At 41.4% G+C, this 17,508-nt stretch overlaps 1 protein-coding gene across 1 annotated transcript; it reads right to left on the reverse strand.

Annotated features, from left to right (window-relative positions):
* Window positions 1-7,355: 7,355 nt before the first annotated feature.
* Window positions 7,356-17,003, reverse strand: LOC143291047 (uncharacterized). Its single transcript, XM_076600630.1, has 3 exons — window positions 16,649-17,003; window positions 12,791-12,943; window positions 7,356-12,340 (listed from the first exon to the last, which is right to left on the reverse strand). Exons 1-3 carry the CDS (start codon window positions 16,920-16,922, stop codon window positions 12,102-12,104), a joined length of 666 nt encoding a protein of 221 aa, XP_076456745.1. The 5' UTR covers window positions 16,923-17,003; the 3' UTR covers window positions 7,356-12,101.
* Window positions 17,004-17,508: the final 505 nt, after the last annotated feature.

The following is a 17,508-nucleotide window of genomic DNA, read 5'->3' on the forward strand; positions in this document are numbered from 1 at the left end:
AGCCATACTGACTGCTTACTGACTGACAGCCATACTGACTGACAGCCATACTGACTGCTTACTGACTGACAGCCATACTGACTGCTTACTGACTGACAGCCATACTGACTGACAGCTATACTGACTGCCATACTGACTGACAGCCATACTGACTGCTGACTGACTTACTGACTGCCATACTGACTGCTGACTGACTTACTGACTGCTGACTGCTTACTGACTGCTTACTGACATTCAGTCACCACTGTGCAGCTGTAAAAATATGTATGTGTGCATGTGCATGTGTGTATGAGGATATGCTTTAAGTTGTTCTTTTCATCAAGCTCCATATAGACGAAGTGTTGGCCTTGTAGTAATGCATCCACCCAGGAAGCGAGAGAATCTGAACACCCTGGTTTGAATCCCACTCTCCCAGTATTTTCTTCCCCTCCACTAGACCTTCAGTCATTCAGATGAGACGATGAATGGAGGTTCTGTGTGTTGCGTGCACTTAGCACACGTGAAAAAACGCACAGGAACAAAAGGTGTGTCCCTGACATAATTGTGTACAAAAATCCACTTTTCATGATAGACATGTATAAATACATTCTTTTAAGACAATAAAAAGCAAAACATGTTAACATCATACCAGTGGGTCTTTCATTTGCTGTAGCACCTCCCATTGACGGAAGAGAGAAGACTCCTGGATAGAACTCATTGCTTGTGAAGATTCATGACTTTACCAGGCAAAGGTAGAAAGATTGTCCAAAAATCATTTTGCAGCTTCACAGTTTGGCTGTGGAGTGCAAGACTTCTGGCTCAACCTTTTTTCTTTCTTTTAAATTCTTTTTCTCTTTTAATTTTGTGTACACAATGCAAGTGAGTTAACACATTGAAGAAAAAACACACCTAAAAAACTGTTTTCATGGATTAACTTTTAACATATATATATATAGAGAGAGAGAGAGAGAGAGAGAACGAACATTTTTATTCAATAAAGGCCATGGCCCCTCTTAAAGGGGATCAGTGAACACAAATTGAGAGAGAGAGAGAGATTGACATAAGCTTACAGTTGGGCCAAGAGCAAAGTGAGATATGTATGATCAATGGTTTCTCCATTGACAGATTAATCTTTACAGCTTAATCTTTTGTGATGGACTATGACTCTCAGACGAGGAGACTGCACTGGCACTTGAGCCATCCCAGGATTGACTGTCCTAAAACCCTCTTGGCTGAGAGGGCGGGGATGTACCTTGGGCAAGAAACTTCACTAAAATCAAATTTCATCCCAGACTATCGATGCAGCATTTACCCGCCCTTCTGTCCTGGTGGTCTTAGTCGGACATAACTGAGTATATAATACAGTATATACAGAGAGATATATATAGAGACAGACAGATATATAGAGATAGATACATATATATTTCTCTCTCTCTATGTATATATATAGAGAGAGAGTGAGATGCATATATATAATAATAATAATAATAATGGATACTTATATAGCACACTATCCAGAAATCTGCTCTAGGTGCTTTACAAAAACGCTTTTGATAACATAAAACATTATATCTATGTTACATACACACACCAAAATGTGACCACACACACACACACACACACACACGCACGCACGCACGCACGCAAGCACGCACACACACACACACACACACTGCATACATACATTTTAACATACATGCGTATCTAACAGCTACCCTAACACATACACACACATAGGCAGGCACATACTTACATAAACACACGCACACACAATACACATTCATATACATGCATGTAGTTGTGGGCCTGCCACAATTGAACTTATTGCTGAGGGAAAAGGTGAGTTTTGAGACGAGATTTAAAAGATGCGAGGGAATCAGAATGACGGAGGTTATCAGGGAGCTTGTTCCACGTCTTTGGCGATTGAAAAGAAAACGATCTGTGTCCATAGGTCTTACTTCTGACGTGAGGTATCCTGAGAAGTCGAATATCAGAGGAAGAACGGAGCTGGCGAGACGGGGTATAGATATGGATGAGTTCAGAAAGATACGTTGGGCCAGATCCGTTGACTGCAGAAAAGGTCAGAGTGGATAGCTTATAGTCTATTCGATCAGAAACAGGCAACCAGTGGAGAGACTGAAGGAGAGGAGAAACATACATATATATATGTGTGTGTGTGTGTGTGTGTACAACTTAGTATATATGTGTGTGTGTGTGTGCAACTTAGTAGTGTGTGTGTGTGTGTGTACAACTTAGTAGTATATGTGTGTGTGTGTGTGTATGTGTACAACTTAGTAGTATATGTGTGTGTGTGTGTACAACTTAGTAGTATATGTGTGTGTGTGTGTGTACAACTTAGTAGTGTGTGTGTGTGTACAACTTAGTAGTATATATGTGTGTGTGTGTGTGTGTGTGTGTACAACTTTGTAGTATATGTGTGTGTGTTTGTGTGTACAACTTTGTAGTGAAGGAAAACAGTGCAGGTAACGACTTCACAACTCTTTCGTTATTTCAAAATAACTTTGCAAAAATAAAAGAAGGAAATAAAAATCTCATTGTAGAAAAACTGCTGCTAAGACCGTTAATGCAGCCCAGCCCTGTAAATTAAGTGTGGTATGACAAGAAACAATGGCTTTGGTGACTGCCAGTATGTCTCCTTTAGTTTTATGTATTAAACAGAAAAGAAATACTACAGGGCCTTACTTTCCTGATGTACAATCAGCTATGTAAATTATATCATGTTTGTTTTTTAAAATATTATGTACAATCTGCTATGTAAATTATATCATGTTTGTTTTTTAAAAATATGTCCACATGCTCCTCTTTGTGTGTGTGTTGTTGTTGTTCTTAAAGTGTGCGTGCATGTGTGAATGTGATATTTTTCTCTGTGTGACACTTGTCAGTGCGACTGAATGGATGCTGTCACAAGGATAAGTGTGTATAATGTATTAATATGATTTTATACATGAAAAGTCAAGTTTGGGCCAGATAATATATATTACAATGTTTTGTGCTGTCATGAATGGTTGCTTGGCTGAAGATCTATTAAGTTGTGATAGACATAATTTCTCTAAGTGCAAGAACTTAATGTGTACAGTCAATAGCTTGATGGCAGCTATATAACCACCTTCAAATATGTATGTCGTATGGGTTTAAGGGAGCATATATATGTGTGTGTGAGAGAGAGAAAGTATTGGTTTTATTAGTATGTGGAGAGCTGTCCACATTGCAGATTCCAGTTTGCTGGTGCTGTGCTGTCTCAGATTTGACATTTCAGCAATAAATGACTCCATGTAAATCATGTACAGTTTATCTTCTTGAAACAGCTTTCTAGAACTAATTATTATAATTAATTCTACAGATACTCATGAAAAAATAAGATCGTGTATATTTTTTCTTGATGATTTTGAAAATAAAGGCATAAGAAAAGTATAAACAGAGTTTTCAGTTGTGCTTTCCATTGCAGCGTTCATCCCAAGTATGAACAAAGAATTGAGTAGTGCTTTCCATTGCAGCATACATCCAAAGTATGAACAGAGCTTTGAGTTGTGCCATCCATTGCAGCGTACATCCCAAGTTTGAACAGAGCTTTGAGTTGTGCCATCCATTGCAGCGTACATCCCAAGTATGAACAGATTTGAGTTGTGCCTTCCATTGCAGCGTACATCCCAAGTATGAACAGAGATAGTTGTGCCTCCCATTGCAGCATACATCCAAAGTATGAACACAGCTTTGAGTTGTGCCATCCATTACAGCGTACATCCCAAGTTTGAACAGAGCTTTGAGTTGTGCCATCCATTGCAGCGTACATCCCAAGTTTGAACAGAGCTTTGAGTTGTGCCATCCATTGCAGCGTACATCCCAAGTATGAACAGATTTGAATTGTGCCTTCCATTGGAGCGTACATCCCAAGTATGAACAGAGATCTGAGTTGTGCCTCCCATTGCAGTGTACATCCCAAGTTTGAACAGATTTGAGTTGTGCCATCCATTGCAGCGTACATCCCAAGTATGAACAGAGATCTGAGTTGTGCCATCCATTGCAGTGGACATCCCAAGTATGAACAGAGATCTGAGTTGTGCCTTCCATTGCAGTGGACATCCCAAGTATGAACAGAGATAGTTGTGCCTCCCATTGCAGTGGACATCCCAAGTATGAACAGAGATAGTTGTGCCTCCCATTGCAGTGGACATCCCAAGCATGAACAGAGATCTGAGTTGTGCCATCCATTGCAGCATACATCCCAAGTATGAACAGAGTTTTGAGTTGTGCCATCTATTGCAGTGGACATCCCAAGTATGAACAGAGATCTGAGTTGTGCCTTCCATTGCAGCATACATCCCAAGTATGAACAGATATCTGAGTTGTGCCTCCCATTGCAGCATACATCCCAAGTATGAACAGAGATCTGAGTTGTGCCTCCCATTGCAGCATACATCCCAAGTATGAACAGAGATCTGAGTTGTGCCTTCCATTGCAGCATACATCCCAAGTATGAACAGATATCTGAGTTGTGCCTCCCATTGCAGTGGACATCCCAAGTATGAACAGAGATCTGAGTTGTGCCTCCCATTGCAGCATACATCCCAAGTATGAACAGATATCTGAGTTGTGCCTCCCATTGCAGCATACATCCCAAGCATGAACAGAGATCTGAGTTGTGCCTCCCATTGCAGCGTACATCCCAAGTATGAACAGAGATCTGAGTTGTGCCTTCCATTGCAGCATACATCCCACGTTTGAACAGAGACCCGAGTTGTGCCAGCTTTGAGCTGTGGCATCCATTGCAGCATACATCCCAAGTATGAACAGATTTGAGTTGTGGCATCCACTGCAGCGTACATCCCAAGTATGAACAGAGATCTGAGTTGTGCCATCCATTGCAGCGTACATCCCAAGTATGAACAGATTTGAGTTGTGCCATCCATTGCAGCGTACATCCCAAGTATGAACAGATTTGAGTTGTGCCATCCATTGCAGCGTACATCCCAAGTATGAACAGAGATAGTTGTGCCATCCATTGCAGCGTACATCCCAAGTTTGAACAGAGATCTGAGTTGTGCCATCCATTGCAGTGGACATCCCAAGTTTGAACAGAGCTTTGAGTTGTGCAATCCCATTGCAGCGTACATCCCAAGTATGAACAGAGATCTGAGTTGTGCCATCCATTGCAGTGGACATCCCAAGTATGAACAGAGATAGTTGTGCCTCCCATTGCAGTGGACATCCCAAATATGAACAGATTTGAGTTGTGCCATCCATTGCAGCGTACATCCCAAGTTTGAACAGAGATCTGAGTTGTGCCTCCCATTGCAGTGGACATCCCAAGTTTGAACAGATTTGAGTTGTGCCATCCATTGTAGCGTACATCCCAAGTATGAACAGAGATCTGAGTTGTGCCATCCATTGCAGTGGACATCCCAAGTATGAACAGAGATAGTTGTGCCTCCCATTGCAGTGTACATCCCAAGTATGAACAGAGTTTTGAGTTGTGCCATCCATTGCAGTGTACATCCCAAGTATGAACAGAGTTTTGAGTTGTGCCATCCATTGCAGTGGACATCCCAAGCATGAACAGAGATCTGAGTTGTGTCATCTATTGCAGTGGACATCCCAAGTTTGAACAGAGCTTTGAGTTGTGCCGTCCATTATTATCATTATTATTATGAGCGTTTACGCCTAATCTTGAAAATAAGCCCAAGGCGTTTACAAATAGAACATGTATGTAAATATCAAAAAAGAAAAATTGAACACAAGATACCAAACATAAAATACACACAAGCACACGTGCATGCACACTCACAAGTCACAGCACACAATGTAAATAGCACACAATCAAAAATACCACCAAGCCTGAAACTATTAAAACTCACTCACTCACAAATAGTTATTTTTGTTCATACTGGAAACGGATGAGCTGTTGAGAATTAATCTGGAGGGTCTTCAGACTGGATTTGAAAGATTACAGTGAAGATGAGTGACAGAGAGGCTGAGGAAGTTGATTCCACATTGCAGTGGACATCCCAAATATGTGAAGTTCAGCAAGAACACTGCCAGTCTCTTATCCCTCATCTTTGTTTTTTGACTCACTTGTGTAAACAATGTGATTCTATGATATAACCCGGTTTCGGTTGTCTGTATGTGCATGTGTCTGTGGTAGACTTTAACATTGTACCAACCGCCGTGGCAAAGTGGTTAGCGTCTTGGACTGACAGCTGGGAGGACACGGGTTCAAATCCTAGTGGAGGTGGATTTTTTGGCCTGTGGCCGGCTCCTACCCAGAGTTGAGTGTGCTGTGGGCTTAAATGGGGAGACTGGGACCACACAGTTGAGTGTCATCCACTTCAAGGATGCGTTTTTGGGTGTGTTGCTCTAATTACCTGACCAACACTGCAAGTGTCTGTATCTCTCTGGCCTGGTTAACGCCAGGATATCATTATGACAGGAAGCATAGAGTACAACCTTGTCATGCAGTCCCAAACCAAAATGGACCTCCATAGCAACATCGTCATCGTCATCCTCCTCCTCATCATCAATGTAAACAAAACAGTCTCAAAGTGTGGCGTTTCATGCCCTGCTCTCATGGTGACCTCAGTTTCGATACCCCTCGATATCCATGCTTGGGGTGAGTCCTGTCAATGTCTTCAGTGTTGGCAGATTCATGGGGAGCTGTTGTTTGTGGGACGTGGTGGCGTTCTCCACTCTGGGAGGGACAATCACTAATCTGGCTCCGCGACTAAGCCATTATTGTCATTAGCAGGGGGCTTAGTAGGTGGTGTCCTAAGTAAGTTAAATCAGAACACCACCGAAGTGACTCAGCAGCAGTGCAGGGTCTCCTCTGGTGTGTAGCCTTCTGGTGACCTAACATCGATGGTTTCCTGCAGACTGCCGACGCTGGAACTGTGACAGACGAACCTGGGTGTGGCCGTGTATGGGGGAATCAAAATGAGCGGCATGGGAGTGATACCACTGAAACGGTGCAGATGATGGGGCAGCAAAAAAACAAACAAAAAAAACCTTTAACATTATCATTTTCTCTGGAAATACTTTGTCATTGAAGACCAAATTGGACACAGAAATAGGAAACATTCTCTTCTTTCCACTCATACTGTTTTCTTTGACAATGCACCTTTAGGACGGGCACAAAATTTTTTTTAAAAGAAGCCAAATTATTTGCACAATAAACTTACTGTTACATTTTAAATTTCTATTCACAAAACTGAAGACATGTTGGGTGTGACCAGAAATGAACAGCAATAAAGCCATAAAGAGCAAAGGATTCGTCATCTGCAAACACACACACACATACACACACACACACACGCATACTCGTGCACACACACACACACACGCAAACTGCACATGCAAAGATAAAATAAGATCTTCCTTTTTAATCAGATGAAAAAAAGTGTGAATTACAGACAACCAAAGGAATAATCCAGATGGATTCATTGTATAAAATCTACAAGGAATGCTCAGCAATGAATATATAAAGTCCAGTTACACTTTCAGTAAATTCTCTCACAACTCTTGAAAATAAGTTGGAAACAAAATCTCATTTATTCATGATATGTTTCAAGGCAGATAACTACTGCGGAATCAATGATTAACAACTTTGTACAATATTTACACAGTGAAATATAAAACTGATCTTTACCGTCTCCTTCATGCTTATGTTTAAAAACAAAACTAAAAACATGTTTCTACTTTCAACAAGTATGTGAAGTATTGTTTTTGCTTTAGTTCTGAAACACAATCAGTACTTTGTGGACATCCATGAAAAAAATGTTCTCAGAAAAACTGACAAACATGACACCAAAACCTCCAGAATAAAATGCTTCCAATTACCAGCACAGGCATGCATCTAAACAGCTGTAAATGAATAAAGCTGGGTAGAGAAGGGGAGACAATTGGACATGACAAATACATTCCAGCATGCAGTCATGTACAGGGTTTTTTCCTGGTTTGTTTGATAAGAACATCAAAGATTCACCAATCATAATTATGTACTGATTTTATATTACAAAGCAAAGTAACTTTGAAAATCAACTCTTCTATATTTCCTTCACACTTGAGTTTTCCCATTAATCTTCACACACTTTTAAAGAAAAGTGGATTTCCCAAGCCCTAATTAGCTGTCCTCTCTACAGCATTGAAGCTCAGAGTGCTCCCCGGCGCTCCCCTCTCAATCCTTTCCTTCTTAGTCTCAACCAGAACTTCACAATCTCTCTTTAACAAACAGCACTGAATATAAGTATAACCGCACAGTGAGTTCCTTTCTAATTCTAGAAACCAGATTGATAACCTTAAGCTGAAGCTCACTGCTCTCCAGTCAGAAAGAGCATGAAAAGCATGAAAACGTTATACCATTGGAAGGAATATAGGCACTTATACAGTTACAGCATAATTTATATATATATATATATGGAATCATTGACATAAGTTGGAAGGTGATCCTCCCTTTTTCCAGAGCTCTCTTGGAGTTTGAAAACTTTGAGAGTCTCTTTTGCTAGTTTGGGGAATATAACTAACAATAATTATAAATTTATAATAATTCATTATTACTTTAAAATGTCATAGTTTAAATAATATTTCAAAATATATCGTTATTCAATAAACTCTTTGTATGCCACACACAAGTAGATCAATATGAACTGCTATAGTCATTACTTTTCCCACCCCTCATGCCCAAAACACTTCCCACCCACAAGCACTAGAGTTAAAGAGTCAGAGTGATGACAGATTTATGTTCTATCTTGAGATATGACAGAGACACAGAGAGACAGCACAGATGTATATCTCATGCTGATTTATAACAGTGAGAGATTTTATTCAGCCCTGACATTAGCATCCTTCTTCCTACTATTATTAATTATATATAGATAGTATATACAGATATTTATAGTGCCAATCTACAACAGGCTAGCTACCTGGGTACAGCCCACTGACAGGTGCCTTTTGGCACTCAACTTTTGTTCCCTGTGTCATTCTGTCAGGCTTTCAATCACACACACACATACACAAGTGTTAGAGTGCGTGCATGCTGCACATAGGACATGGTCTAATCCGAATGACAAGCATCCAGACCACCACTCAAGGTCTAGTGGAGGAGGTGGTGAGTGTGGGATTCTATCCCGAGCAGTCAGTTCTCACGTCCTACATGGATGCATTACCAGACAGAAAGGAACACTCAGAGTGACCACAAAGACCAAAGGGCCATCAATTCATCGACTTTTCAAAGCTGCTAGGCAGAATTGTGTGTGTGTGTGCGCCAAAGTTTTGTGATGCATGAAAGATCTAGTATTCCTATTATGAGTACACACACTTCCTTTTTTCGTTTTTTTTTTTTTAATTTTCGAATGTTTACAAATGATAAGATACATCTTGATCTTAATCATCTGTAATGCAAAGAAATTTGCAATTATTTGCTGTCGTGTAATATTTCATTGTGTGTTAACTTGAATGGTAAAGTAACACTGAATTAGTACATCAAGATCTCTGGACACAATGACACACTTACAATCATCAATGTATCACACTTATCATAATGATCAATGTACAATGAAGTGGATGACTGAATATTTTCATGACAATACATTGCCATGAAAATGAAAATAAAGCGAATAGAGAAGAAGCCCACAGGACTGGGTGAATGCTTCTGACAGGAACACACCAAAGTCCTTCCTTCCCACTGGACTGGGTGAATGCTTCTGACAGGAACACACCAAAGTCCTTCCTTCTCACAGGACTGGGTGAATGTTTCTGACAGGAACACACCAAAGTCCTTCCTTCTCACAGGACTGGGTGAATGTTTCTGACAGGAACACACCAAAGTCCTTCCTTCCCACATGACTGGGTGAATGTTTCTGACAGGAACACACCAAAGTCCTTCCTTCCCACTGGACTGGGTGAATGTTTCTGACAGGAACACACCAAAGTCCTTCCTTCCCACATGACTGGGTGAATGTTTCTGACAGGAACACACCAAAGTCCTTCCTTCCCACTGGACTGGGTGAATGTTTCTGACAGGAACACACCAAAGTCCTTCCTTCTCACAGGACTGGGTGAATGTTTCTGACAGGAACACACCAAAGTCCTTCCTTCTCACAGGACTGGGTGAATGTTTCTGACAGGAACACACCAAAGTCCTTCCTTCCCACATGACTGGGTGAATGTTTCTGACAGGAACACACCAAAGTCCTTCCTTCCCACTGGACTGGGTGAATGTTTCTGACAGGAACACACCAAAGTCCTTCCTTCTCACAGGACTGGGTGAATGTTTCTGACAGGAACACACCAAAGTCCTTCCTTCTCACAGGACTGGGTGAATGTTTCTGACAGGAACACACCAAAGTCCTTCCTTCTCACAGGACTGGGTGAATGTTTCTGACAGGAACACACCAAAGTCCTTCCTTCCCACATGACTGGGTGAATGTTTCTGACAGGAACACACCAAAGTCCTTCCTTCCCACTGGACTGGGTGAATGTTTCTGACAGGAACACACCAAAGTCCTTCCTTCTCACAGGACTGGGTGAATGTTTCTGACAGGAACACACCAAAGTCCTTCCTTCTCACAAGACTGGGTGAATGTTTCTGACAGGAACACACCAAAGTCCTTCCTTCTCACAAAACTGGGTGAATGTTTCTGACAGGAACACACCAAAGTCCTTCCTTCTCACAAGACTGGGTGAATGTTTCTGACAGGAACACACCAAAGTCCTTCCTACAGAACTGGGTGAATGTTTCTGACAGAACACACCAAAGTGTTTCCTTCTCTCTTCACTCTAAACAGTTTTAGGGTTTCCCACACCCACCCACCCTTCTATTTTCTCCATATCTTTTTTTTCACATAATATATCAAATATGAAAGGATAGCATTATCAATTATAGTTATATTGGAAGCCGCCTATGTTACTAATGATGTGCATATTTTGTACACATCAATAAGAATCAAATCTGAATTAAAAAAATATACAATACACTATACAGTGTGAAAAATGACAGAAAATCAAAACATTTGATTCTAAACAGCAGGCTACACATGAATAAGTTTTTCTCTCCTCACTCTCTGTCTCTCACACACAGATAGTTATCTTAATCCAGACCAATTTAAGATGCAAACGTCGCTTGCAATGTAACAGATTTCTATAAATGTATATGAATGTATGAAAAAAACAACAAAAACCCTTCATCCTACTGATCACCAAGAATGCTCTACCCCTTCAGTATTTAATTTTCATATAAAAAAAAAATCAAGCATACATGTGCACAATATTTTTCACATTTCTTTTCTATCTTCCTGGCATACCTAAGGGCACTTTATCATGTATCAGTTTCCTTCTTTTTTCTTTTTTTTACAAATAAAAGGGATTTGAGTTCTAATTCAACAAAAGACAAAGAGTGCATGTAACAGATCTACTTAAAGGAAACCCAAATCTTAATGTAACCCAAAATAAAACACCGTATAAAGTACTGTATCATCATACCAACTAATTATATTATTTAATTACATGTGCATGCATCACAATGAGACACCCAAACTGGTCAATAAGTGTGGTTTCTGTCATCTTTATTTCACCTTGCTTAATATTAATTTCAAAATCAATTGATCCAAGCACTGCAATCAGTGACCAGCTGATCAATCATAACAAAAGGCTTTCAAATTCAATGCAAGATCAATCCACCTTGGAATGTACAAGAGAACTACACGATACACGACAGTGTATGGTAAAAGATGCAATCAGTTCCTCCGTTCAAACAGACTATACAGCTGTTACACACACACACTCTTTCCCTCTGTCACTCAGTATCTGGGGCTGGGTTTGACACTTTAGGTTGGGAGACCATACACTGTTACATGCACTCACTGTCACTCAGTATCTGGGGTTGAGTGTAGGTTGGGAGACCATACACTGTTACATGCACTCACTGTCACTCAGTATCTGGGGTTGAGTGTAGGTTGGGAGACCATACACTGTTACATGCACTCACTGTCACTCAGTATCTGGGGTTGAGTGTAGGCTGGGAGACCATACACTGTTACATGCACTCACTGTCACTCAGTATCTGGGGTTGGGTGTAGGTTGGGAGACCATACACTGTTACATGCACTCACTGTCACTCAGTATCTGGGGTTGGGTTTGACAGTGTAGGCTGGCTGCCTTGCCTCTCTCTTGGCCTCCTCACCGATGCGCAGAAAGTCAGCCAGCAAGCACATGCCGGCAAAGATGCAGAAAAAGCCGGACAGAATGCAAAAGCCAAAAGACCAGGACATGAAGTTGGAGTCGGGGTTGGGCAGCCACTGTCGATCGACATCTGCCTCATAACCAAAGATGCAGACTGATATCGTGATGAGCAACGCTGAAAAAGCAAACCATGACTTGTCACTATGGGACATGAGACTTTCTACTGACTACCACACACCTACATATTCGTACTTTATTTTTAAGACAACCCAACTTTCACCTGATAACTATTCATGATCATGCTGAAAAAGAAACTAAATCTTTAGACTGGTACACAATTTGTGCTTTTCCTCTTTTCTTTTGCTTTTAAAAGACAATTAAATCAGAAGTTAATTCCTGATAAAATATTAGCTGTGATTGTATTCATGTTTAAGCTGTCAGGAAGAACTGAAGAGTGAATCAAAGTGACTAATTTTAATGGGCATGTTTATATATATATATATATATATATATATATATATATATATATATATATATATATATATATATATATATATCATACAGCAACTGATTCAACACATATATAGATATATATATTATATCATACACAGACTGTTGAACTGACCTGCTGTAAAATTCATCCCTGAAGATGCGGCCGTGTACCTGCGGTCTTTGGGAGGTGGACAGCTGCCAACGAAGTAGCAGATGTTGAAGACGATGGTGATCATCTGCAGGATCAGCGCTACTGTGATCATCAGCTGGATCCCAAGGAACCATGCTGTCACACACACTCATGTTGTTAGGACAAGAACCGTGCTGTCAGCACACAGTCAGTCATGTTGTTAGGACAAGAAACATGCTGTCAGCACACTGTCAGTCATGTTGTTAGGACAAGAACCATGCTGTCAGCACACAGTCATGTTGTTAGGACAGGAACCATGCTGTCAGTACAGTCATGTTGTTAGGACAGGATCCATGCTGTCAGGACACAGTCAGTCATGTTGTTAGGACAGGAACCATGCTGTCAGCACACAGTCAGTCATGTTGTTAGGACAGGAACCATGCTGTCAGCACACAGTCAGTCATGTTGTTAGGACAGGAACCATGCTGTCAGCACACAGTCATGTTGTTAGAACAGGAACCATGCTGTCAGCACAGTCATGTTGTTAGGACAGGAACCATGCTGTCAGCACAGTCATGTTGTTAGGACAGGAACCATGCTGTCAGCACACAGTCTTGCTGTTAGGACAGGAACCATGCTGTCAGCACACAGTCTTGTTGTTAGGACAGGAACCATGCTGTCAGCACACAGTCATGTTGTTAGGACAGGAACCATGCTGTCAGCACACAGTCATGTTGTTAGGACAGGAACCATACTGTCAGCACAGTCATGTTGTTAGGACAGGAACCATGCTGTCAGCACAGTCATGTTGTTAGGACAGGAACCATACTGTCAGCACAGTCATGTTGTTAGGACAGGAACCATGCTGTCAGCACAGTAATGTTGTTAGGACAGGAACCATGCTGTCAGCACACAGTCAGTCATGTTGTTAGGACAGGAACCATGCTGTCAGCACACAGTCAGTCATGTTGTTAGGACAGGAACCATGCTGTCAGCACACAGTCAGTCATGTTGTTAGGACAGGAACCATGCTGTCAGCACACAGTCAGTTATGTTGTCAGGACAGGAACCATGCTGTCAGCACACAGTCATGTTGTTAGGACAGGAACCATGCTGTCAGCACACAGTCAGTTATGTTGTCAGGACAGGAACCATGCTGTCAGCACACAGTCAGTCATGTTGTTAGGACAGGAACCATGCTGTCACACACAGTCAGTCATGCTGTTAGGACAGGAACCATGCTGTCAGCACACAGTCAGTCATGTTGTTAGGACAGGAACCATGCTGTCAGCACACAGTCAGTCATGTTGGTAGGACAGGAACCATGCTGTCAACACACAGTCATGTTGTTAGGACAGGAACCATGCTGTCAACACACAGTCAGTCATGTTGTTAGGACAGGAACCATGCTGTCAGCACACAGTCATATTGTTAGGACAAGAACCATGCTGTCAGCACACAGTCAGTCATGTTGTTAGGACAAGAACCATGCTGTCAGCACACAGTCATGTTGTTAGGACAGGAACCATGCTGTCAGTACAGTCATGTTGTTAGGACAAGAACCATGCTGTCAGTACAGTCATGTTGTTAGGACAGGAACCATGCTGTCAGCACACAGTCATGTTGTTAGGACAGGAACCATGCTGTCAGCACAGTCATATTGTTAGGACAGGAACCATGCTGTCAGCACAGTCATATTGTTAGGACAGGAACCATGCTGTCAGCACAGTCATATTGTTAGGACAGGAACCATGCTGTCAGCACAGTCATATTGTTAGGACAGGAACCATGCTGTCAGCACACAGTCTTGTTGTTAGGACAGGAACCATGCTGTCAGCACACAGTCATATTGTTAGGACAGGAACCATGCTGTCAGCACAGTCATATTGTTAGGACAGGAACCATGCTGTCAGCACAGTCATATTGTTAGGACAGGAACCATGCTGTCAGCACACAGTCTTGTTGTTAGGACAGGAACCATGCTGTCAGCACACAGTCATATTGTTAGGACAGGAACCATGCTGTCAGCACAGTCATATTGTTAGGACAGGAACCATGCTGTCAGCACAGTCATGTTGTTAGGACAGGAACCATGCTGTCAGCACACAGTCATGTTGTTAGGACAGGAACCATGCTGTCAGCACACAGTCATGTTGTTAGGACAGGAACCATGCTGTCAGCACACAGTCAGTCATATTGTTAGGACAGGAACCATGCTGTCAGCACACAGTCATATTGTTAGGACAGGAACCATGCTGTCAGCACACAGTCATGTTGTTAGGACAGGAACCATGCTGTCAGCACACAGTCATGTTGTTAGGACAGGAACCATGCTGTCAGCACACAGTCAGTCATATTGTTAGGACAGGAACCATGCTGTCACACACAGTCATGTTGTTAGGACAGGAACCATGCTGTCAGCACACAGTCATGTTGTTAGGACAGGAACCATGCTGTCAGCACACAGTCATGTTGTTAGGACAGGAACCATGCTGTCAGCACACAGTCAGTCATATTGTTAGGACAGGAACCATGCTATCAGCACACAGTCAGTGATGTTGTTAGGGCAGGAACCATGCTGTCAGCACACAGTCATATTGTTAGGACAGGAACCATGCCATCAGGTAGATGGTTGTTTATTGCGCAGTTCTATTTACCATACTGGATTTGTTCAAGAGACAGGGCATTGACTGCTTTGGGGAAAAAGCTATTGGCGAAGCCATTGGTTTTCGTCCTTATACTTCTATACCGTCGACCAGAGGGAGCATCTCGAAAATCCCAAAAGCTGGATGTGATTCATCCTGGCTGATGATTTTGCATTTTTGAGTAGCCTCTTCTAGAGAAAGTAGATCAGCCCCGGTAATCTTGGTGGCAGTTTTTACGATTCTGTTCAGGGCTGCAACTTCTGCCTTGGACATGTTTCCATACCAAACAGTAATAGCGAAGGTCAGCACACTTTCAATGACTGCTTGGTAGAAATCAACCATGATTTCTTTTTTAATTCCGAACTTTTTGAGGTGCTGAAGAAAGTACAGGCGCTGTTGTGCTTTTAAACAATTTTTTCCGTATTTTTCTCCCATTTCAAATCATTTGAAATGATCAGTCTGAGAAATTTAAAATCGCTGATGATCTCTACTTGCTTGTCTTTAATGACAAGTGGTAAGGGGTCAGATCTGGTCTTCCTGAAATCTAGAATTAATTCTTTTGTTTTTGATACGGTGAGTTCTAAGTTGTTTTGATCACACCAGCTGACAAGTTCCAGTACTTCTTCCCTATATTTTGACTCATCACTGTTTGTAATCAGCCCTTCTAGAGTGTGCATGTGTGTGTTTTAATCAATATTTCAACATCTTTTTACTATGACAGTGTGTGTGTGTGTGTGTGTGTGTGTGTGTGTGTGTGTGTGTGTGTGTGTTTGAGTGTATTCTGTCATATAAACAAGGATACCTATATAGTTTGTAGACTGTGATACTTCAGACTTGTTACTGATTTCATGCTGCTACTTTCAATCAGTGTTTGTAAGGTTCCTGTCACAGGCCTTCATAATAAAAATGATTTTCTTTAACATATGATACATGATCAGACAATGATTGGAATGGAAACAAATAAAATTTTAAAACATTTTCTTTACTATTCAGTTTGTCTGTGTGTCAATGAAGACATCTCTGTCTGCCTGTCTCCAAATGCACAGTCACAATTTTCTGACTTTATCATTTGAAAATAGAGGGTTACTTCCGGGGTACGGCATACTGTCAAAAATGATAAAATATTTCACCCAAACCCGCATGTCTCTGCATCACTGGTCATGGTCAAATCTTCTAGCACATCCCCACATGTTCTAATAAATTTAATCAAACTTACGAGGGTTGATCCAGTGCCACACTGGTCGGTATTCGTAGTGAAAGATCCACCAACACCCGTTATATCTCTTGCCCAGGTAATCTTTGTAGTAGGTCCAGTCATTGAAGCACACCTCCCATAACCCCATTCGAACAAAAACCTTCGTGTTCCGCTTGTGTGGAAATCTCTCGAGCCAATGAGGAGTAGAAAAGGCAACCACCATACAGACAAATGCCAGACATGTGAAAATCAAGCCGAAAGTTGTCACAAGCCGTTTCGTCCGCGTCAACGCCATTTTGGAAGTTGACGGCCGACCCGAGGCGAATGCAATTTTGGAGAGGACACCAAGTTATTTGGACGAGTTTAACTTTTTCAGGTGTGGTCGGGGAGGAGGAAGGAGGAACGGCAGGTGCGAAGTCTGATTCTTTCGATTCCGATCTGAATTGTAGATGTACTTAATGTTTCTATGTGTCTTAAAATAGTCTCAGTATGAATTAAAAAGTTCTGCATTATATCAGCTTTAAATAGTGGAATGAATGAAGTACATTACACTTGGAGTTTGGTCTGAACCCCAACCTAAAAATGGAACATTCCAAATTACTTCAAGAATGAAACAACTTTAAATGGTATTTTCAAGGGAAAAAATGACATCTATGAATATTTATCAAGAAACAGTGGACTTTAACAGCGTTTCTCTTTTCCAAATTGAATTTCAAGTCAAGCCAAGGAATCTGAAACCCACAACTTTGATTTCCGACGACTTTCTGTCTTCAAAATGGACCAGTCTTGGGAATGACCAATCAAAAGCTTGACAAAAGTATAGCGTGTGGAACAACGCTTACACATTAGCCAGCTAGCTTTTCTTGGCTTGTGTTGCTGAT

This window comes from Babylonia areolata, chromosome 16 (genome assembly GCF_041734735.1).
Source record: "Babylonia areolata isolate BAREFJ2019XMU chromosome 16, ASM4173473v1, whole genome shotgun sequence".
Lineage (NCBI taxonomy): Eukaryota > Metazoa > Mollusca > Gastropoda > Neogastropoda > Buccinidae > Babylonia > Babylonia areolata.